This window comes from Dufourea novaeangliae, unplaced genomic scaffold (assembly GCF_001272555.1).
Source record: "Dufourea novaeangliae isolate 0120121106 unplaced genomic scaffold, ASM127255v1 scaffold2, whole genome shotgun sequence".
NCBI classification, from domain to species: Eukaryota; Metazoa; Arthropoda; class Insecta; order Hymenoptera; family Halictidae; genus Dufourea; species Dufourea novaeangliae.
In genome coordinates this window covers 1,089,659-1,115,170 of record NW_015373882.1, presented here as the reverse complement: position 1 = coordinate 1,115,170, position 25,512 = coordinate 1,089,659, and the positions used below count along the sequence as shown (strand labels likewise).

The 25,512-nt window shown below is 33.2% G+C and overlaps 1 protein-coding gene across 1 annotated transcript; it reads right to left on the bottom strand.

Annotated features, from left to right (window-relative positions):
* Positions 1–2,182: 2,182 nt before the first annotated feature.
* LOC107185951 (uncharacterized protein DDB_G0283357-like) lies at positions 2,183–9,345 on the bottom strand. Its single transcript, XM_015573766.1, has 4 exons — positions 9,296–9,345; positions 5,975–7,843; positions 3,476–5,656; positions 2,183–2,220 (listed from the first exon to the last, which is right to left on the bottom strand). The coding sequence occupies exons 1-4, from the start codon at positions 9,300–9,302 to the stop codon at positions 2,198–2,200; spliced, it is 4,080 nt and encodes a 1,359-aa protein (XP_015429252.1). The 5' UTR covers positions 9,303–9,345; the 3' UTR covers positions 2,183–2,197.
* Between the last annotated feature and the right edge of the window lie 16,167 nt (positions 9,346–25,512).

Sequence of the window (25,512 nt, the reverse complement as noted above, 5' to 3'; positions counted from 1 at the left end):
AACAACGATCAAAGGGAAAAAATGGATGGGAGGAAATAGACCCCCCAGATATTTTTCAATTTATGTAAAAAGGTAAGGGTCTAGAAGAAAATTTTACTGCACCACGTGACATAACAGACATTTTTTCTTTGGAAAACATCAAGAAAAGTAGAAAGTCACGTTTTTTTTTCAAATCTGAAACGGAAAAGGTTGGCAAAACACTGGTAGACTCGTATACAATTTTATAGCTTTGATTAACATAGCATATGTACGTCAAAATCAATGTATTGTAATTGTTACTTTCCACTCGTTTAAGAGCAACGGATGATCGACATTTCTGAAAAGCAATGATCAGATTATAAAATTCATATTCTTGGCTTTGAAGTATCTCACACATGGTATGAAAGGTTTCAGTTTGCAAACTTTATTTGTGTTGGAATTCACTGTTGTGTCTGGACACAATGATTAGTAACGTGTACGTGGGTACAATGAACAGTGTACGTGGGTTCTTCGTGTTTCGTCTTTTTTGTCTGTTGGATAGTATTCTAGATAATGTCTTCCAATATCAGTACTATAATAAGTAACATATTTTGCATACGATTCATGTTACAATTCGAAAATAACACCGATAAAGATGAAGTGGAAATATTCTTATGGTTCAGTCATTGGTGTCAGAGTCTGTCAACAATATAAAGTAAGGATTCCTGATTTTGAACACGTGTTTTTGAGCATTGGATGTTACAAGAGTTTTGATAACATCGATCGAATTGAACTGTAGAAAAGATTGAAATCTTATCAAAAGATTAATTAAATTATAACTTCATGATCCTTGCATATGTGTACAAAAACCATCTTGCTTAACTTGGTTGATTATTTCATTGAAAATAATTGAAATAAGAACTACTATTTAGAAGTAGAAGCAGCTATAAGGATTAATGCTAATTAAAGTACCACTGTTTTTTACTTAAATAATCCTTTCCTTACTTTATACAAGGCACAATTTATAATGCTAATAAATAATATTTTAAAACTTATAATTAAGCTACAAAGGTTAAGTAATTATGTGCATTCCCGATATGATTAAGTATTGTTATTAATTTGTTCCTTTTTTCAGAAAGAAGTATTTAAAACTTTGAGAAAAGGAGGGAAGTACGGAAATGACTACTGAATACTTATCATCTCTTCACAAGAAATAAAGTTTACTCAAAGGTCATCGTTATCTATTTAGTCTTTTTTAAGAGGACATAACCTTGAGCAAAGGAAAGAAGAATGAAAATGACCAATGAAACCTTATTATCTTTTTGCATTGAATGAATTTTACTCAATCTTGCAATGCGATACATCAATTCGATATTATAAACTACGCAATAATTTTTGGTATTCGATGTAATAACATCCATAAATTAACTTATTCATCAGCATCTTTTATCTTGTCTTACGCGAATGACGCACGCGATGACAAATATTTTGCTGCTTTTCGTAACGGTATTAGTGTACATTTTGATATCGTCTAGAAGACCCAGCCAATTGAACAATTTTCTCCAAATAGTTCCTAACAGATTTTATGATTTAATTAACTATAAATAATGTATATTTTCCTCAAATATTAAACTCTTATCTTACGTGATTTTCGCACTCCTTCAACAATAAGCATGAAAAACTGGCATTATACTATATAGAAGGTACAGAACATGATTTCTTCATTCTAAAAATGGCGCTATAATTGGCGTGCGTACACATCGCGTGACGTCTTAGTCACGGAATCTGCAGAGATTTGTGAGGAATTTATACCTCGAATAATGCTCAGAAATACCATTTTCTGTCACACTTATTAGAGGAATTTTTGACACTTAATAAGCGCTGAAACTTGATTAAATTACATTTCTCTTCTAATTTGTTCGTAGTAATACAGTGTGGACATATTGTACAAAGTTTCTTCTATTCGATTCTATATCTACTCTAATTTATAGAATACAATTCTAACTACTAATAAGAGTATTAATTTTATCGTAAATATTTGTTGTGTAGTTATTATAAAAGCAATCTACAATTTTATAGTAATGTAACACTATGAATCGAAAGTATAAGTCTGTTTAACTATAAGCTTCTTGATCAATATATGGTGAATATATTTAAACTATTCTATTCTTTAACTGCTGTATTTAGTTTCATTTTTTCCTAAATTGATTTAAGTATATCCTTCTGCCGTCACTTCGATTTATCGTTTTCTGTCGCTGTCGCCTGCAACAGATTGATAATCTAAATTATTGGTTACATAATATATATCAATAATATCTGACAATAATTATGAAGGAACTAATTGAAAGTACTAATCAGATTAATTAATTTCTTCGTAAACATAATATTACATCACTGCATGATCGTATAATATACACGACCTTTACTTACAATTTTCCTTATAATAGAACTAAAAGTGAAAGTATAAAAGTATCTTCATTTTTAGTGCTTTTCTTCGATACATCACTACACTTTAATAAATAATAAACATATTACGATACTTATAATCCTAAATTTGAATATACTATGTACTTATTAATAGTGACCATTTTAATTAAAATATTATTATTTTACTGTAAATGTTAAACTTCTGTATAAACTTTTCTTACAGTAACACATGATCAGTGAAGGAATACTGAGTTTGTAATATTAGACAAGGTACTGTTTTAATTTTTAATACAAACTAAAGTCGAACATTTAGAATAAAATAATAACATAGTACTAATAATAACTACATATGTATTCAAATTCTGGATTATAAATACTTCGGAAATATCGACTTCGGATTTTTATGCAAATATAGATTTCTGTGAGCTAGTTTCCGAAAATTGAGATTGTATCCTAACATCTGATTTCCTAAGATGTATTAATTCTCGTTATTGAAGGTTCTTTAAGGTCGTAAGTAAAGTAAAAACCTCATAAATTTTTGTTATACATATTACACCACTGAGTTTCACATAATCGTGCACGCAATAAATGCATAAAATCTGGACTCTAGTTATATGTACCTTAATATGTATACATATTTAGAATAGTACATTCTCAGAATTTACAGTAATTATTTCAAGTGGCGTAGTATTTCCTATACTAATAGTGTTGAATGTTGATGCCGACTCAGAACGTTCAGTTTGTGTACTAGTATTCGAATCCACCTTTGGTCCTTCTGTACTAAAACTTTCATCAATTCTTACAGACAATTTTAAGCTACTTGAAATTTCTACAGGGCTCGATGACCTACTAATTCGTTGCGGTTCTATAACAGATGTTCTCAATCGAACAACATCCAACGCTTCAGACTGTCCAACGTTTAAATGGGAAGATTCACTTCTGTTATCGGAATGTATTTCATTATTTTTTAAAGACCCATCTGTTCCAGACTCTGCAGCATTCAACGTATCTATATTACGTTCAATTGGACTTGTTTCTAACTTTCTATCCGAATGATTAATTATTTTACTAATATTTATCTGTTCCTCACCTTGTGACGTAGAATTTTGTATTTGTTTTTCTTGCTCTCCAGTTTCAACACCTAATGCGATGTCCTGTTCAGTGTTTAAGTCCCCCTGTACATCGATATCGTTAGAGGACATATCACTACCGTCTAGAGGGTTCATCACTTCAGTTGTGACTGCTATAGCGCCAATTGTATCAGTACTACTTTCACTCATCCCCAACGCTGTACTCTTTTCAGTCGTCTCTGTAATTACCTCTGCAATGGGTTCATTGGTTTCTGACTTCTCTGTTCGATCATCACCAGTCAACGAAGGCGAATCAACACGTGAACTGGATTCTTCATTTCCATCATTAGACGGATTTTTGCTGCTGTTTCCAGAGTTATTCAATTCGATTGCTACCTCTTCAATGTTCGATTTACCAATGCTACTTTCAGTAGAAGCTTCTTCAGTATTCGAATTTGTAGTTTCATTATCTTCTTCTTCATTTGCTGAAACAGACTTTGATCTTTGATCTTTATCCAATATTGATGGTTTACCAGTATTTGAACTAGAATCATTCTCTTTGTTTTCGGAAGACTTGTTCCCATTATTTAAAGAGTTGTCTGTTTTGGATGTAGCATTCTCATTGCTCGAAGTGTCTTCTGCAGGACTTTCTCCTTTTGTTGAACTCCATATTTCATTTTCCAGTTCTTCGGTTGTTGAAACATTTTCATCAGTTTGTGATTCTACTTTTTGTTCATCACCCGATGTTGCAATTTCAGAACTCAGTGAATCAGATTGATGATTTTCATTACTGGAGACTTTGTCAGTGTTGTTCAACGAATCACCACTTGCAGCCTCACTCGTCCCATTATTTAATGTATCTGCTGCAACATTGACTTCTGCTCCTGGTCCCTCATCTATTACTTCTGATCCTTCATTCGTTGAAACAGTTTCATCAGTTTGTGATTCTACTGTTTGATCGTCACCCGATGTTGGAATTTCAGAACTTAGTGAATCAGATTGATGATTTTCATTACTGGAGACTTTGTCAGTGTTGTTCAACGAATCACCACTTGCAGCCTCACTCGTCCCATTATTTAATGTATCTGCTGCAACATTGACTTCTGCTCCTGGTCCCTCATCTATTACTTCTGATCCTTCATTCGTTGAAACAGTTTCATCAGTTTGTGATTCTACTGTTTGATCGTCACCCGATGTTGGAATTTCAGAACTTAGTGAATCAGATTGATGATTTTCATTACTGGAGACTTTGTCAGTGTTGTTCAACGAATCACCACCTGCAGCCTCACTCGTCCCATTATTTAATGTATCTTCTGCAGCATTGACTTCTGTTCCTAGTCCCTCACCTATTACTTTTGATCCTTCAACCGTTGAAACATTTTCATCAGTTTGTGATTCTACTTTTTCATCATCACCCGATGTTGCAATTTCAGAAGCCGGTGAATCAGATTGATGATTTTCATTACTGGAGACTTTGTCAGTGTTGTTCAACGAATCACCACCTGCAGCCTCACTTATCCCATTATTTAATGTATCTGCTGCAACATTGACTTCTGTTCCTGGTCCCTCACCTATTACTTTTGATCCTTCAACCGTTGAAACATTTTCATCAGTTTGTGATTCTACTTTTTCATCATCACCCGATGTTGCAATTTCAGAAGCCGGTGAATCAGATTGATGATTTTCATTACTGGAGACTTTGTCAGTGTTGTCCAACGAATCGCCACCTGCAGCTTCAGTCGTCCAATCATTTGATGTAACTTCTGCAGTGTAAGCTTCTGTTGCTGGTCCCCCACCTATTACTTTTGATTCTCCGTTCGTTGAAATATTTTGATCAATCTGAGATTCTACTTCTTGATCATCACGTGACGTCACAGTGTCAGAAGTCGATGAAGTGGATTGTTGATTTTCATTATTGGAAGCCTTGTTGTCCAACAAATCTCCACCTGCAGTCTCAGTCTTTCCACTGTTTGATATATCTTCTGTAACATGACCTTCTGTTGCTAAATCCTGATCTCCACTTTTTGATCCTCCGTTTGTTGAAACATTTTCATCAGTTTGTGATTCTACTTTTTGATCATTAGCTGATGTAGTTTTAGAACCTTGTGAATCAGATTGTTGATTTTTATCATTGTAGGCTTCGTCACCTTTGCCCAACGAATCATCATCTGCGGCCTCAGTCGTCCCATTGTTTGATGTACCTTTAAGAAATTCAATCTTTTAGGCATCCAACTATGTAGGAATGGTATCTTTTAGGAATTAAACAAAAATTTACTTCCCGTATTGAATATTTTATTAATATTTATTGTTTCATTCCATTTAAAATAAAGCAAAAGTTTCGTGAAAAATAAAAAATTTTATCGTGCTATGTTTTAATTAGTCGTATGTCGTATAGACGTACAAAATCCGTAGTGAGTTTAAATTTGTCTAATTGTAGATACTAATGTTTACATGATAGAATGTGTACACTGAATACGGCAGGGAACATAAAATTTAATGCTTGCATTACGCAATCTTACCTTCCGTGATACCGTTATCTTTAGAATTGTCCGAATATGTTCCTGGTCTGGTTACTGGATCAGTTGCACTGTCAACACCGTTTGAACTGGTTTCGTTGCTGTTACTTGTACTTGCCGAAACTGTCGAATCACTGTTTACTGGAGATTCCGTATTTGTACTATTATTTCTTTGTCTTAACACGTCATCTATCCCGTGCAACAATATAGCCAATATAGCTTCCTCATTCAATTTCTCCTTATTCAATTTCGTTAAAATTTCCAGAAGCTTAATATAATTGTCTACCGTAGTTTTCTCTCTTTCTATCGGTCCTTTCCATTCACCATTTGACGGTTTCGGTTTAATAAGCGACGAATCATTGATAATGTTTTTCCACGCAAGAATATTATTTCTTCTACATTCTTTTAACAATTGAATTTTGACATAAGTATCCATGTCTGCTCGAATATTACAAATGTCCATTATTTTCTGTACGGCTAAATTCCGTTCACTTTTTAATATATGCTTACTTATATCATCCATTTTCTTCTGAATCAAATACTTGTCTCTTTCTTGCTTCTTCCATCTGTTAGCATAAAGATTCGCCAACAGTACGTTTCCTTGATTTTTAACATCTTCTATCTTGCGTTCTATCTCCGTCCGTTTTCCTTGAATTTGCAAGATATGTTCTAAATGTTTCTTCCATTGGTTTTCTTTAAACTCTTGTACGCCGTTGGGTTTTATTTTCCAATTCCAGGGTGCTGGAGGCTCGTTGATTTTGTGCTGATTGCGTAGGTTTAAATAAAATTCCTTTATTTCTTGTTGCTTACGTCTGTTACTCGATTTGTCATTGGAGGAATCATCTTCGTCGCTATCCTCCGAGCAAGGTTCATTATCGCTAGCATTTGTTTCATTACTATCACTGTCGTTGGAATCCTCGTCAGAATCATTTTCTTTTGAGTTCCGTTTACGATGACTTCTTCGGTTTGAATTTTTCCTACGATGGCTTTCGTGTGACTTTTTATCGTTTGAATCGCTCTTGTTGCTATCATTGTCGTCAGAATCTTCGTTGCTATCATTGTCACCAGAATCCTCCATAGTTTCCTCGTCAGAATCATTTTCTTTTGAGTTCTGTTTACGATGATTTCTTCGGTCTGAATTTCTTCTACGATGGCTTTCGTGGGATTTTTTATCGTTAGAATCGCTCTTGTCGCTATCATTGTCGTCAGAATCCTCGTTGGAATCCTCGTCAGAATCATTTTCTTGTGAGTTTTGTTCACAATGATTCCTTCCGTTTGAATTTCTTCTTCGATGGCTTTCGTGTGATTTTTTAACGTTAGAATTGCTCGTATCGTTATCATTGTCGTCAGAGTTCTCGTTAGTATCTTCGTCAGAATCCTTTCTTCTGGCTGACCTTTTTGCATGACGATCTTTTTTGTGTGCCTTTTCGCCAGAAGAATCCTTCAAGTCGTAATTTTTTTCGATGGGAACATGTTCATCAGAATTTCCATCGGATCCTTCATCCGAGTTCTCTTTTTTAAGATCGGTTCTGTGATCATTTTTGATACGATCACTATTTTTACGAGGTATACTCGAATCACCACTCTTGAGTCGTAAAAGGACGTCTGAAGGAATTGGTAGCTTCCATTTTCCAGTATCTGTGTTATCATTTTTGTGGTTACGGTGGTTAAACTTCTTCAAAAACAATTGTTTATAGTCTACTTTCGGTGTGTCTTCTGCATCATTTAAAGTACGAGGATAGGGAAGTATTTCTTCTTTTTTTAAACCGTTTTCTTCTCGCAGCTTCCCAAGTGCAGTTTCCCATTCTGATTTTTCCAGAGGAACACCCTGGGTGTAAAGAAATAAAGTAGCGACTAATAGACTAGTGATACCTGTCAACAAGAAAGTTGCACGTTATTATGTTTGCGGTTAAAAATGTATTATTACTTCTATGGTATGCGCTAAAATTGTGTTAACAATATGTATTATTCGGCCTTACGAAATTTCATTTGTATCTTTTAAAAGAAAAAAATAAATTTATGGTTTTTATAACGGTCTACGTGATTATACTAGTCAATATTTCCTTAAAAGTGACTGTAGTATCTTCCTTTTGTGATATTTTGATTTATAATCACTGTTCTTTAATTGTATTATTCGTCAATTGTTATATTTAAAATATTATAGTCAGTAATGGTGTTTACATTACCATTTTTCCTTATTGTAACAACATAAATTCATGTTGCATGAAATATTATTTGCAAATATATTATTTGCTTATATTCAAAATGTTTTACATTCAGAAAATGAATACAAGCGAGACAAAGAATTAAATAATTTTCATGTTACTATAAAATATTAAATAGTCGAATACTTAACAGATTGAATAAGTGTTGTAACTGGTACAAGCAGCAATCAACTTGTTTTTACATAAAACTTCCTATTTATGGAATTATTTTCAATTTTGTAAAACATTGAAAAGAATGTAATGAAAAAAATGGAAAAATTCATAAGTCCATAGAAGTGGTGTATCACTATTGTTGTATCTATTATTACGGAAATTTCTTCTGAAGAAATTATTAAACCAATTTCTTTGAAACTTTGAGAATATATTATTGTACAATTAAACTGAATCGAAAAATTTGTATATTCACGACATATCCATAAATATTATGGTTACAAGGATTTATGTGCAACTGGTGAGCAAAAAAAGGTGTTTCCTGCCGGCGAATGTAATTAAAAAAATATTCAACCAACTGACCCGGCATTGCATGTGCATATTTTTTAACGTCTTCTTCATAGCACGAATCTACATTTATACTTTTATTCTTTCAATAAACCATATTTTTTATTATTTTTTACTTGAAAAAAGCTACCTTTTTTTTTAAAAAAATATCCTGTTTTCAATTTTGCATTTTTGAACTTCAAAATAGGTTCATCCTGTATGTTAAAAAATATGTCCGTGCAAGTCTGGGACAGTTGGTTGAATATTCTTTAGTTATATACCTCGGCGTGAAACACCTTTTTTTCTCACAGGATGTACATGAGTGCTTACAAAATAATATTTACGAATTTGTCGTGAAAATAAAAATGTTTGTATTCAGTTTAATTGTACAATAAAGTATTCTCAAAATTTCAAAGAGATTAGTTTAATACTTTCTTCACAATAAATTCCCAAAAATTCGTTCAATTTTAGCCGTTTACACCAGGCTCCTCTAATAAGTTCAGTGTAAAAACAATAATCCATAATTATGTTACATAGAGCTGTATAGTGTACTGAAATTATTAATTATATAAACTGCTCAAGTATTCCACACACTAGTAAGTATTTAATTTTACAAAATTACCTTTCATTTCTCAAATTTCCGAACAACACCTCACAATTAATGTAATACGACGTTGTTATACTACTGTTCGCTGTGAATCTACAAGGTTCTTTTATACGATCGCTCGGTGATAAATGTTCTTATCGTGCCTGCTGCTCGAAATTTACAACTATTATTACAATGATTCATCTCGTTTCACAGGAAATACACATTTGTCACGTATTGAATGAGGCATTCCAAATTTTCTCTACGCAAGTTTTGCATAAGTGGCGAAGTAAATACACTTCGTTACCGTAACACACAGGATATAGTGAACATTTCACATTCCCGTTTCTATGAAACAAATTTGTATTTACCATTTTTATATTATTACACAATTCAGTTTATGATGTGTTCTTATCAATGAAGAGTAGGTATAATTGTCTTTCTGACCGTGATTTTTATTTAACTTAATTTATTCATACATATAATGATTAGCTTCGTTTTATTCAAATTCTGCAATAAATGATGAATAAGTAGTGTTCTATAGCAAGTATAGCAATGGATACATCTTTCAATGAAAATATATACACGGTCTGTCCGGAAAGTTTTCAGGATAATTCAATAAAAACATAAATTTTGCACATAAAAAAATGTCAATAATTTATTTCTTTACCTAAACGCCTCCCCTTTAAATACACACTTTGCAGTGTTCTAAAAGTTCTCTAAAGGCGTTAGAGAAATAATTTTTAGAGTGTTTCTTATAACTTCTCTCATCGGCAAGCTATTTGACTTCTGGAAATAAATAAAAGTTGTAGACGTAATTTGTAAGTAGTTTGTTCATTTTTACAAATATACACTTTTTCCCCGGAGAAGGGTTCGTCCAAAGAATAAATAAAACAACGATCAGACTGAATACACAAACGCGCGGAGATTAAAGGTTATTTTGCGTTAGTGGTTTTCCCCGAACGTCACGATGAACTCTGCTTCGGTCCCAGTACCTCGGAGTGAAGGAGTGGGGGTGAGGGTGCGTGCGGACTGGGGTGAGTGGGAGAGAGAGAGAGATAAGGGACCGTGAAAGTGCCGTCTGCACGTCTTCTTTCAGGGTGGGACGGAGAGGAGAAACGAAGGAGGGAGAAAACCTAGAGGGCCGTACGCGTAGGAAGCGTCTTCCTCTAGGGAGGAATGGTGGGGTAGGAGTTTTTTTGGTACTGAGCCTTCTGCTTATGTGTATACTACTAACTTAGCAAATGCTTTGAACTTTTGAAAATGCTTCTCAAATTAATATATTCCAAGCTTTCATTTTACTGTATGTAACATATTAATGTGATGGATTTTTCTTCCAATGTTTTCATATGTATGTACTGTAATAATTAGAATGAAGGTAACATCTAATTGTACGAATAATTTGTGTATATATAAGAGAATTGTGTATACATATATAAGTTTGTGTAATATAAAATTTAAATATTGAAGAGGACTAAATACATCTCCCATTTTTTAAAAATGCTTCTTAAATCAATATCTTCGAAGTTTTTATTTTACTGACATATTACAAAATGAAATTATACAATAATTAAAAATAAAAAGTAAAACCGTCGCATCGGGATTCGAACGGGGTTTCGGACAGGGTTTCGGACGGGGTCTTCATCATGAGCGCGTGAGAGAAATCATGCAGCTCTCCGCATTTAGGATGTAAACTTTAGGTTGCTTGGGATTTGGGATTTTTGACCTGGCTTGGGACACATGGCCGTCGCGTCGTAAACGCGTGACGTGGACTTTTGCCGAGAACACCCGAAGCAGAGTGCACACGGACAGAGGTAGAAAACGCTTGTGTTGGTGAGTCGCCGAGTAGGACGTAGTGGGGGCAAAGCTCACGGACAGGCTAGAATATGCTTGTGTAAAATACCCACGGGAGGCATGGAGAGGGTAAGCGCTCGCGCGGTTTACCCACGATTCTGGCATCACGGGAGTGTCCTGCAAGTGGAAATGGCCCATACTTATACTCATTGGCGAAGCTAGACCCGTCCAATCAACGCACATGAACTAGGGTTTTTCCTAGTCGCGAGCCCCCGAGTGCCGAGCGCAAAGACAGCTTATATTAGTCGCGTTACAAATACTATTGGAGTTAAATCTGGCGAATAGAGTGGATGCAAGAGTGTTGACATCTGATTTTTAGCTAAAAATTAGCTGAATATTATTGACACGTTGTCGTGCAGAAGAATCCACTATCCTTCTTGGGAGTTTTCTTCTGAGCAACCCTTTCATTATTTCCTTGTAAAACAAAGTCCCTATATGTATGTAAAGTCAATAGATTTAGAATCAGAAGGAAAATTACTTGAATACCAAATTCGTTTCACAATTTGTAGTCACAAATTCAGTAAGTTAGTTTTAACTGAAGAAATTGCAAAAACAACTTTTACACTATGACTAGATTGTTCGAAACTATTAACTTTCAGCAAATTGGTAGGAAACTTGTCATTAGTTTGAAACAACGTTAAATATCACATGATTATGCGCATAAAGGAGGAAAATAGCGACGTGTATCTACGATAAAACGTGTTTTTAAAGGCAGCAAAGCAAGCACGAGTGTATAGTAGGTTGACATACATTAGGCGCTAAGTTGGTAGAAATGGATTACATACTACAAACGCATCAAAATTGCAGTCCAATCATAAATCTAATACAACATCTAATATATTATGTAATAACACAATATTAAATTCAAATTATGTACTTAAAAATATTAGATGGCTCAAACGGTCCTTCTGTACTTTGCAATATGGCGTCCATGGTGCGACGTATATACGTTTAAAACAACAAATTATATTACGCTAATAATATCAAGTCAATTGTCGAAAAAACATAGCAACATGTTGTTGAAAAAAGGATTAGTACAATAAAGTGACGTTGACAAAGAAAAAATTACATTCTACAATACATTTTTCACTTATTTTTGCATAAGAATACGCGTCTTGTCGATTGCATCACAATATTCGATATATTCTGTACACGAAGATTCCTTGAGAGAAGGTTAAACGAAATCGAACGTGGCAGAGATTGAAAGTGGCCAAGAAGGAAAACGAGCGTACGGCGAAAGCGAACGTGATCCTGACCCGGGACACTCCAGTTTCCTCGGAGAGATCTGTTCGACACAATCATGCGCCGGGTTAATAGAAATCTCGGTTGGGTCGGGTCAGGACGTCAGGCAGCAGCCAGCGAAAGTGAAAACGGACCGAAACGAAACTCCCAAGTCGTTCGTCGGGCGGCCAGATGTAGGTGAGAGAAATTGAGGCCGAGTAAAAGTGGGCTACTAGGCCCCTGCCCTGTATTTGTCTCGCGCAACTTTCGCTCTCGATTCGTGCTTTTCGCGGCGCGTTCACTTTCAAACGACTCACGATGCTGTACACAATGTACTCGAGCGGTCAGACGCACATTGGTTTGAAATCACAAACACGAGGAAAAAAATCGAAAAATTAAAAATAAAAAATCGATGCCCATTTGTCATACAGTGTGCCAAAAAAAGTATTCGCACACCCTTTAAAACAGAACACCTTTTTAAAAATTTACCCAAATGACTTGAGTTATTTTGTGAAAGAAGGATTAGTTTACTAAATGATGTGTGAACAAAATTTTGAAAAAGTTTCAATTGATCGGAATCGCGAAGAAAATAGCAGGGGGAGTCCCCTTAAGGGTACATTCTCATGTAAAATGATCAAAAAATCTATTTGTTTGTTTTCACATATTCTGACTGTATAGCATTGCGAGAGTATACTGTAAAAATTTGGAAAGGAAATTCTTAAAAGTAGAGACTTTGCAACCATACGCTTGAGAGATGTTCGGATCAGTTAGTGTAAATATTTTCAGTACCAAACAAAAACAAAGAATACACACACCAACTTGCTCTAGAAGATGTACAACAAGTAATAAGGCTAATATTTGCAAGCTTGACTGAAGAGGAATTATTGAAATGATGTTTATGGTCAAATATGCAAATTAATAACGAGTTACAATTGTAGTTTGTGACAATTCGCGCCGAAACATATTTTTAATGGTAGAAATGTGATAGTTTGTATTTATAATGAATGATGCTTCACGTTAATAAAAATTTTGTTTGTACTGTGAACCAATGTTCCTTGTGAACTTCCTTACGCCGAGAAGCGCGACGAAGAGCATATCGAGCATACAAGGCGAGCGAGCACTGTAGCGTCGAAAGAAGCTCGCATTAAAAAAAGAAAGAAAAGAAAATCGGACTTACAGCAGTTAATTGAGGAAGTCGAAGGACTTCCTTATGGAGCAAGAATCGCTAATTAAATGTTATTGCCATAATCTTAACTTCGTATGCATAAGAACCTAAAAAAAAACTTTGAACCCATTCTGTTTTTCGAATGGTGTACACAATTTAGGAAAAATTATTTGACCAATTTCAAAAATTTTTGGTCCGTTTGAGTCAGAATTACATTCTTTATGGTATGACCTACGGTCTGGTCCACGCAATTATTTTTTATTCAGGTTTTTCAACGAAGAAGAACACCATAATACGGTAAAATTTGTTCAAATATGCACTAATTATCAAATTTTCAATATTTTGCTTTTTCGTAGGTCATACCAGAGCCATTTACATATATTTAAAGAAAAACTTTGCATTTTTAATTTCAGGTGATCGTATCTCCAGATTAGATTTTACGTACACAACTTCCACTTGTGTTTTTCAATGAGTCACCTGCCTTGCGGTTTATTAAAGGTTACGTGGACAAAAACACCAGAAACAATTTTTTTTATTATTTTAAGATGTGTACTAATAAATACCAGCAAGGAATTTTTACTCCAAGTGTTATACTTTTCTTTTTTTTAAATCCAGAAATTTAAACTATATGAGTGACAGTTGAAATGCTAGCGAGCCGTTATCCCACGTAAACGGTAGAGGGGATAGAAAAAACAACAATCATATTTCGACACGTTCCTCGCATGTGCACAGCTAAGGAAACCGATTCATTTTTGACTGTGTGACGTGAATTCGGTGCATCGTATAAATTATAAAGTATTATATTTATCAATTTTCTTGGCCAAAAGACGTGTGTGTTGCGTTATTGTATCTTCTCGTAAGTACTTTCTTAATTACCATTATGTATTGTGTAAACAATGCACTGTGTTACAAAAAAATTTTTGTTTAAGACGTTTATTGTCCCCTGGTTCCGGACAGATCGGTTTCCCCTTTTGCCGGACAGTACAAATCTCATCCTTTCTTTTCATCTCCCCATAAATTATTGACGAAAGGGAAAGAAAATAAAAAAAGAATTAAAGAACAGAAGGAAAACTTAGGAAATAAGCTAAAGAAAACCAGACCACTGAAACCAAGAGAGACAAATCAGGAGAGTCTCTGTGTAGTGTGTTTGGAAAGCAACGAAGAAGACTCGATTCAGTGTTCAAACTGCCAAAAATGGGAACACGAGGCTTGTGCCGATATTCCTAAATGTTCGGATAATTATATGTGTGATCGCTGCAAATTATATCGAAACTGTCCTGAGTTAAGTTAGTAAGTTTTACTGTCTCCGATACCAGCGGCCACTTAATGATCTTTCAAAATCATGTACCAAAGTTTAACGTTCATTGAAGTTAACTATTATGATAATGTTGATTATATTTTTCCTTTATTTGGAGTTCTAATATTGTTAACTTATAAATAATGCAGAATAAAAAGATTGAAAAATATTTTTTTTATTTATTCAAGAAAAACCTTAAGCGTCCAGCACTAGGGGAACTCCTCCTAAAGTTCGCTTTTTACAACTTTTCTATTTGACACTGTAATGACAATTTAATAAATACATTTCAAAGATTTGTGTGAGTTATATACATGCTGAAAATTTCATCCAAATCAGTTAACGTTGCAATGAGATACAAATGGTTCAAAATGTCGAAAGTCATAGCTCTTCGTGAGTTTCGACCTAGAACTGTAGTAAATCTAAAGATTCTTACTTTCGATGCCTGTCTCTCGTTTCAGTATGAATCGATTTCAATGAAAGTTTCAGCATGTAGTTACGTGACTAACATAAATCTTCGAAATGTATTTATTAAATGTTTATTACAAACTTAGATAAAAAAGTTGTAATAAATGCCCTTCCCTATTTTCTTCGCGATTCCGACCAATCGAAACTTTTTGAAAATTTTGTTCACACATCATTTAGTAAACTAATCTGGTCTGACTTTACGGAAAAACTGAAGTCACTTGGACCAATTTGAAAAAAGTTATTATGTTTTAAAGGGTGTGCGGACACTTTTCTTAGATAAATTGCAGTAATTTAACATTTTTCTTGTGGACAAGACACAGAGCACTGATATTCACATGGCACTTCGAGCAACGACTAGTGACGTGCGGGGAGAACTATTGTAGAACAACATTCTGATATAGCACCACTAATAACCAAAGGGCAGCCAGGAATCATTTTACCCCGAGGGATCGTTTTAGACACCTTTCCCCTACCTTACTTACACATACGCGTACACACAGTTTACCATAATTCTTGTGTCCTTAGATACTATTTACGTTATTTCAATCAAGGGTTTAACGGGTTAAATAGTAAGTTAAATAGGGCTCGTTGGACTATGGTGTGCTGTATGATGATATGGAGTGATGTTAATAATTTAACACTACTTTGTAACACATTTAAACTTTCATACAAACGTAAATGTAACAATGTGCTGTATATGTGTGTGTCTATTACTTGTGTATATTCTGACTGAGAGATGTGTTCTGACTAGTGGTTGTGTGCGTAGACGGCTCTTGCAACGGCTTGACGTGTGGTTGATGGAAAAGGTAGGATTTTGGTTGGTGTATGTTGTGGAAGAAGTGGTGGTACGAGGTGCAAGAAGTGGGGCTTGGTGTGTGCATTAATTTTGGGATTTCTGGAAGTCAGCGTTGAAATACAATAAAGAAATGGTCTTAGGACAGTGAATGTTTTGCACGTGATGCGTTGCTGTCCAAGAGTCCCCGTTTATAACGGTTTGTTGACCGTATTGACGACCCAAGACGCGAAAATCGCTGCAACCATAGCCTACCTGCGTTGGGTTGCAATAAAAGAATTAGAAGTAACTGTATGAATGTGAATACTGAACAACTAAACCATGTAATAAGAAATGTATAGAAAGTAATCAGAAGGTAGTCGTGAAACGTTTGAGTACTTATACCAAGTTTTCGAAGAAATAATAAATAAATAAAATGAACGTGATGCGAGGAATCAATTCATGCCCAAGAAATCCTAGGGTTCCATTTAATAAATAGGGGCAATCGTATTTTGCAAGTGCATTGATGCACTTGTGGAAGAAATAATACAGTAAGATGACAGAGCTTGTTAAACAATGCAAAATTTTCCTCTCTGATTTTTTTTGTAACTTCACTTGGAACAGAACTATAGCCTGGGCCAGATAGTAGAATCATCGTGCAGCGTGTACACGTCAACTGGTTTATGTGTAATTATTTTATTTTTTACCCTTGGCCATGTGTAATTTGACTTCTAATTTAGTTGTGTTAATTTTTAAAGTAAATTCTATTAACCTGGCTATTATAATACGTATAATAGCCAGGTATATACGTACTATAGATAACGTTGAAGTAAAATAGAATCTGTGTACGTCTTTCGACCTTTAATTTATTTCCCATCGTTTCTCGGGAAATTCAACGTACAATATTAGAGAACTAAAATTTACCACTTTTAGCCACTTCGGGAGTAATCACATCTTTCTGGTAGATTGCGCCAAGTTTGGTAGAAATATAATCGAAAAACTCAACTATTTCTTAAATATTACAGTTAGAAATGAATTAATAAAGAATATTGTAATTCAGGAAAGAGCTTCTTTTTCGATTTTAACAACACTTAATTTGCTTCAGATATTTTATTTTTGCTACATGTAATTACAAGTGCCGAGAACGTTCTGTAACAATATAACCAACTTTTTGTTATACGTTTTTCTATATGTAGTTTATTAAAAATATTACACCTTAGAGTTTATTCCATGTATTTGTGATTTTAAACGACTGTGAGACGTGTCACTAGAAACGGTTCGACAAGCACATTGGTTTACAGATTTAAATCTAGGATTAAAATTAGATCCTTTTTTCTCAAAATTGTGTAATAAAATTACAATATTATCATAAAATATAAAGTTATTAAATGTACCTGTTGTTTAGGATCATAGTAGAGAAATGGCTGGATCTTACAAAATGTTCAGACGTATTGGAACCGACAAAAGTTTGAAATCTTTCTCCGACGTGGTTTCTAAACTGCTTAAAAATTCATTTTAAGTCAGAATTGTACAATCTAATGTATGATTATAATGTAGGGGCAGTTACAATCACTGACTTTTATGTCTAGTCGATGGTGTATAGATGTAGACATCGTTTGTGGTACGTAACATTTAGATAACGGAAATTGCTAAAATACTTAACAATCTCAATGTATATGTTTTAAATATGTATGTATATGTTCAAATATTCAAATTTAAAGGTGTTTAATGAAAGTCATAACACAATTTTTAAAAATTCTGTAGAAACCTACATAATTTTGGATATTGAAAAGAAAATTTTTAAATAACTTTCGCTACGACATTTTATTACACAATTAATGTGTTTTAATTGTTAATAAAGAAACTGTTATATACATAATCATAATTGCAGGATATTTGACATAAATGGTAAAAGAAATGTACTAATAATAGTTTAATAAATGTACTAGGAATATAAATATTTACAAAAATGTAAAACTGGTAAATTGAGTCAGTAAGTGCTTTTATTGAAATTACAAGTCGAAGACATGGGTTGAACGTTTTCTGGAATATTTCGCTTATTTTACATTAAAAAAAAAAACAAACAAAACACACATTGGGGGCACGACATTTATCAGAGGAGCGTCATTATCATTTGTACTGAAATTAAGAACAGTTTGTCGGTAAGTTCCTTTGGTTTCATCATATGTGATGCGCCGGATACTGATAACTGGGAAAGAGCGAAACGATCAGGCGGAAAAATACCCTCGTGTTACATCAAAAAACTAATTCTTGATAATAAATCTTGTACAGGCTATACGTACGGGTGCTTTCATCATGCTGAAAGCCAATCAGTGTTCTCTCAGGTCATCGTACCAACAGAGATATGATAGGAAATCACAATGTAAAAATAAAATAAAATAACTATTTCATTCATTCACTGCCTTCAATTTCATTACGTTTCATAAATTCTCCATTCAAGAATTTTTCCGTAACATTTAATCATTATAATTATAAATTGTTTTTACTTAAGGATAAGAACTGATTGAAATCAGCTTTTGCATCATCAACTATGGATACAAAAAATAAAAATAGAGGACACTTGAAAAGGAATATTCTAAAATATGTGTTCTTTATGAAATAATTTTTATGCACGAAAGTTTACTTAGCGTCGTTTAATTTGAATTGTACAGGAAGTTTTACAAATTTCCGTCTTCATCCTCAGTGTAGCAGTTAAATTGTATGCAGAAATAGTTTGCAAAGATATTCTTCTTTCATTAAATTGTCATCTGTCGTCTATAACGTATGACATTGCAATAATTTCTTATTATAATAAAACCTTAATCAATAATGATTTTATTAATACATTTCTGTTCCCTAACAAAAATATTTTTCTTCATTTTAAATTCTCAGATTATCTTACAAACATTTGTATCGCATTATTCTGCCTTATCTGTTATAAGTAGACTGCGGATTTTTATGCAAAATAACATTTTCTAAAGTAATTTGTAAAGACAGGAGCAAATGTAGAAATCCATTTTTCCTCTTAAGTATCTTATTGGCTTGAGACTAAAATAGAAATCTTGTCGGATCCGATGAAAGTTTTGTCTTTTATCGTATTTCACAGAGCGTGAATGACTATAATAAGCTTTCGAACAATGTAGTTTCTACCGTTGTATGTTCACTGTATGAAAAAACAAAAGGTAACACCGTGAAAAGTGTACCTGTAAAATTATGGTAGCAGTATATTATTTCCGTTCTGCCACATCTGTACAATAAGAGACACAAAATAATATATTCATCTCTCTACTGCTGCTGGAACATGTCGTAAACACATCTTGTCGTAACTGTTAAGGCGATTAAACCATTTGAACTCATTTCCGGGATTCTATTATTTTCTTGGCGTAAGATGACCACGGCGCCCTTACAGTTTCTGTCTTCATGGTTCCTTTTAATGTCCGAGTGCCGAGATGCTTCTTTCGTATAAATTGGCTCAACGAGACTATTAAGAGGAGGATCCTAAACCTTTCTCATTAAAGGTTAACATGGTTAAACCTGTGTATTGAAATGTCGTGACCATTTGCTCATACTGTTGGATATTTCACGCTGTTAATGATAATATCAAAATTCAATGGATTAGGCTTTGTTTCACTTCGAAATTAATTGTGATTGAATTATTTTCTTACAAGTAAAAATTGTTGACATCGTTATTATAAGGAAAATTTTTAAGTATTTATTTATTTATTAATTTAATTCTTGCGATTTGACATTACCCGTGTCTAAAACTAATCTCTTTCTGAATTCCAGTGACGAATTTATTCCCTCTGTTATTACCTTTAAATTTCCGTAGACGTATGTATGAACTACTAACAAAAAAATAAGAAAATTAAAAAATTCAATAAACAAGGAGGAAATTTATCGCTATAGAATAACACGTTGTAAAGTTGCTTTTGTGGGTCACAAAGGATCAAGGTTATGACTCGACAAAATACTTGAATGCTTTGTTGAAGAAGAGACGCATTTTAATTGAAGGTTTCAATATAGTATGTGCAGTTATAGTTAGAATGCAATATAATCATCACAGTTATGTTGATAGAATTTGAGAAAAAAAAAACCATCTGACGTTACACTCATAGCCAATACGAACTGTCCAAAGGTTAAAAGAAAAGAAAACATCGAACCGTTACTTTATACGCGTAATTAATGAAGATGGTTTTGTAATAATCATTTCTTCTGCTTTTGTAGCTATGTTTCCATAGTATAATTTCATAACCAGTAAGAAAATACTTTCAACAGTTAGTTATAATTTTTCATAGTTACTGAACACACTGTAAATTTTTAACCTCGAATTTCTAAATATTCTAACATTATAATGTAATTACATTTTTTGTAGTTAGAAATGTAATTACCATTCTGGTGAATTAATATCTGGGGGTAAAAAATTGGTGACAATTTCGAGAATGTATAACATCTTCATAACGTGTAAATAATAAATTTTTACTGTATTTATCAGATTCTCATTAACTAGTACAAAAACCTTTTCTTACAAATGATATTGTACGATTGTTTTACTTCGTCTTCTATCCTTTGTTTAACCCTTAAATAGGCGGATGGTGTCACAGCCACTTCAATTTATGTGGTTTATGTTTCTTATAAAAGTAATAAACGTTAATTAACAAACTGATTTGTTTTTATTTTTTAATAACTCTTGGTTTACTTACATTTTAAAAAGAAGTGTAGGGTCAGTGCAGATCCATGCGGCCATTTGTGCGATTTTGCCTGTGTGCCTACTTAAGGGTTGAGAAACATTCTATAATACATATACAAAAATGCCGATAATTATGAACTCATTGACATCTTGTTGCAACTATCAAAATATACTGAAGACTTCGATACTAGTTGTTATTCATTCTGGCTGCAAGTGTTTTCATACGTTCATGACCCACTATGTGTGTGCATATTGAAGGATTACGCAAAATATAATTGCGTATAGAATATAAAGTTCAATGTACAGTTCCTTCGTAGTGCGTAACTGTTGTGTTTCTTTACTTTCTGACAAATGCACGGTACGGGGGAACGACTGTCGATTCAATCTAAACAATTTAACGGAAATTACAACGACACTTGAACAGTGGCAATTCAAGCGTTATTGCATTAACTCTCATTCCACCTCGGAGAATTCTAAAACTTTAAGGGTCATTAAACCTTCGTTACGGATGTACACAGAAATGCACGAACTTCCATCCTTGAATTTGTGAAATTACCAAAGAAATTCATATCAATGTGTCTCAGATGTTATACAAATACATCTTTATATTAAACTTACATTGGTCTTTCCCTTTGTTTCTAATATTAAATAGAGTAAATTTAGTAAGAAGAATTTGGTTCCATTTTTTCCATATATCTTCATCGAAGATTTTGTGCATATATACATATACAGAGTGTAACAAAAATGTTCGGGCAAAAAGTTGTTTCAATTCACCCCCCGAGTGCCCCATTTCCGGGTCGGACAACATTTTCGTTGCACCCTATATATAGCATACACGATTGTTTGAAATTCAGCGCACTAAAATCTTTGAAAGAAGTTCAATGAGATTTTTTTTATTTGGATTCTGAATTTTGAACGGTTTAATAAGGGTAACAAAATTTCTATTAATTCCAACTTCTATAAATTAGTTCATAAAAATCTGTATATTTCTTAATATGCATAAACAGAAAAATCATCGCTGTTAAAATTTGAAATACTTTTCACTGTTACAAGTGGAAGAGACAAAACAATTTTCACTACTATTTATTTAGAGTAAAATTTCGAAGAAGGACCTAACGCAAAGAATGTTCTTTCCGAAGTATTTACCGAATTGGTAATATATTATATTTATTTAGTATATACTTTTATATGGTTTAATATACTGGCACATATTGATAAATCATAATACATGCATTTCCCTGATACTTTCAATTATACCAGAAATTTTCCATCGGCTTTGACAGCTTTGCAGATTAATTGAGTCTGGCGCAACCGGTCTTTTCCGTACTGATTGGAATATTATTATACATGTCTATTTGTCCGCATCGTTCGGCAGATAGTATAGAACCTTATTTACATTGTAGAACGTTTGTCTTAACTAACCACCGCCATAACGTAATATTTGTTTCACATTAATACACGGTTGTCCCAAAATTTTCCGAACTGATATTAAAACAGGAGTTTTCCGTAAAACGACGATGTTTTTCACCATCAAATATTAAAAATAGTTTTCTTTTAAAAATACTGCTCACAGTAATTATAGAAATTCTGGAAATGGCTCTGATAATTCCTTTTCAAAATGGTAGAAAGGAAAATTTTAGTTTCACGAGTTTATACAACATTTTGGTGTCAAAAGGTATCTCACAATTTCATTATCCACTGTATTCGTCTAATTCAGCTACATCAACTTAATATCTGTTACTCAAATTGCAAACCAAAACAAAAAACCAGCAATCTGAAATCATTTTGACATTTACGGAGCTTCGACGACTTCATTCTTCGCCATTTTGAAAAAGAATTACCATAGCTGTTTCTAGTGTTTGTATAAATATCATGAATCATATATCACTTCAGAAGGAAACTAATTTTAATAATTGTTGATAAAAAGCGCGAATGTCACACGACAAATTGCTATTTTAGCTTCAATTCGGAAATGGGACAAATCGTATATTAGCTGCAACTGAAGCATGCTTTGTTGCCCCTCCGCTTTTGTTACCGAGGCTCGGGTTTCGGGCAAATAACGAATTTACGATGGTCTGAAACTCTGAAGCATTTCACCCTATAAGATTATTGTCCCGGCGCAGACCCGAGTTCGGGACGATAATCGGAAGGAGTCTGTACGTACGGATTGCTATTTTGACAGCACAGATAACAGTTTTTCAATACATGGAAGTTCATTAGCACATGTTACTCTATATGGCGTTTTTTACGAGTTACTCTATATTGCGCGACTGTACATATGCAGGGTGGACTACGAAACGTGATCAGTAGTAGATCGAAAAATGTTTTCGTTAGTTTAACAGGATTCAAGACGAGTTTTAAAATGATTGTACCAAATTTTTTGTCAACCCTTTTTTTCCAATTTTTCAAGGTCACCTTCAGTTTAGTATAGACGGTTAAGAAACAACAGCTTAGTTCTATTTATGTCTGTACCGATGGTTAAGCATGCAACAAAATTTTGTATCGACCAGTTAATAGTAGAATAATCTAAGCTGATCACGTTTCGTGGTCCACCCTGTATTGGAAAACTTATTTTTCTATGGTAATAATTGTTTCATAATTTCTGTAATAATGCCTGTTACAAGTTATTCTAATAGCAATCAATGCAAACAATTACATATTAGTAATATATAACTGACGCATAAAGTAGTTCCATATGATACATTTTCGATGTCCGATTTGTGTTGCAATCTTATACATACATATACACTACCGGTCAAATGTATTCAGACACTTGCTTATATTTGACAGAGTGTAATTTAAATTTAAACAAAAAATTATTTTCTTACCATTATTAGTGCTATGTACTTAGAGCCGGATGTAATAATACGATAAAATCAATTTTTGTATTTAAGCCTTTCAACTAATATGCAACAACAAAATTCGAGTCCGTAAATGTCGCTTCCTTAAAATATTGTTTATCTTCAGAATGTCTTTCTAAGCTATGGGTCAATTAAACAGGCTTCTTCTTTACTTGTAGATGACGTCAATTTATAGACAATTAAAAGACTGATAGAGATACAACTGCGACCAATTAAAGTAGTGAAATCTAAAACCGGCGCACAGTGAAAAAAATGTTTACTACGGAACTTTTTCTATGAAAAATTGTTGGCCACACTTCTGTCTGCTATGAACATATTAAAAAACAATTAAATGTTGCAATCGTCAGTAGTTACATGGAGACGGAAAATGTAGTCGAAAATAATTTCATGTACATTTTCCTGTTTTATATATTCTAGTTCATTTGTAATTAAAGTTTTTGTTTATAATATCAATCAACAGTATTATAAGAATAAAATGGGTAAGTTTATTACGGAATAGTGCCTTAATTATAAAAGATATGGGTATATTTCGTAATGGATTTTTCATGCAGGTTTTCTTCAAATATGCCAAAAAATGTATTTCCAGTTTTTTTTATAATGCCTACAAAAAAAACATTCAAAAAAACATTCAATGAAGAAATAAGTTTCATTATAGATAAACCAAAGCCAGGTTTTGGTTCCTCAAATGATGGGAACGCAGGCACAAATTTTTTTTAAATCCATCTAAATCTGCCTCAATAACTGGTTTAAACGAAAATTTAATAAGAAATGTGACTACTTTATTAAAATGATAGCGAGCAGTTGTGCAATAAATATGATAAAAATAGACGAACTTATTAAAGAAATAAGAAGGTGTTATTTATTGCATTATAATTGGTATTATATGCCCGTTGCACTACGTAAACTTCTGATACACGGTACTCAAATCATTTCATCTTTTAGAATACCAATTGGAAAGTTTTCTGAGGAAGCCATAGTCAAGGCATAAAGATATGATTTGCTCGAGAACACAAAGCGAGGAAATACTCACGAGAAAATACGAATTTAGACTTAATGAAGTGGCTTTCATTATTTTCTGATCCAATGATTTCTATATCAAGAAGAGAGCAAAAAATAGCAAAAAGTAGATTAAGTAATGAAATATTAGAATACTTAATTACCGATGAACCAGATACATTACGAGAAGATATCGTTATTGAATATCCCTTACTCTGAATCAAGCAATGCCAACGAATCATTTGATTCAGAAGAAGAGAAGTTCGGGTCGGATGATTTCCAATAAAAGCTTGCCTTTACGCTTTTATATAAAACGATTTAAATTATATTATTAGGTTAATTGAATATTAAATTTCTTTTACTTTAAAGACGTTCATTTCAATTTTTAAATTCATCTTTTTTCTACATACTGTTTTATTTACCTAGTTAAATTTCATTTCATAAAAACAACAATATTTTATGTTAACCCACAATAAAATTAGTAAATATTTATAACAACTTTTCATTTGAATACTCATAAAATAGTCCCAATTTTTGTATTTAACCACAAATTATTCCAATATACATATGTAAAACTGATTTATAATGATTAAAAATAACACCATATTAAGTACACCAAAAAATTGGAATAACGTTCATTCATACAGAATTAATTGTAAAAATAACTAGAATACTGGTATATACGTGCATTAAAGAAAAAGGATAATTTTATACGTGAAGAAAAACGAGTTATTAATTTTGATCGATATTTCCCTATTTCGTTACACTGTGGCGGCGAGTACATACATCGAAAACTCGTGCATTTAACTTCAACAGACTACCGGCAAGTTTTGTAAATACGTAATTTGAATTTATAAACTGTTTATGTCACAGGTACGATACAAAAATAGTTTCTAATGATTAATTTACATATTCTTGTGTCATTTGTGAGCTGC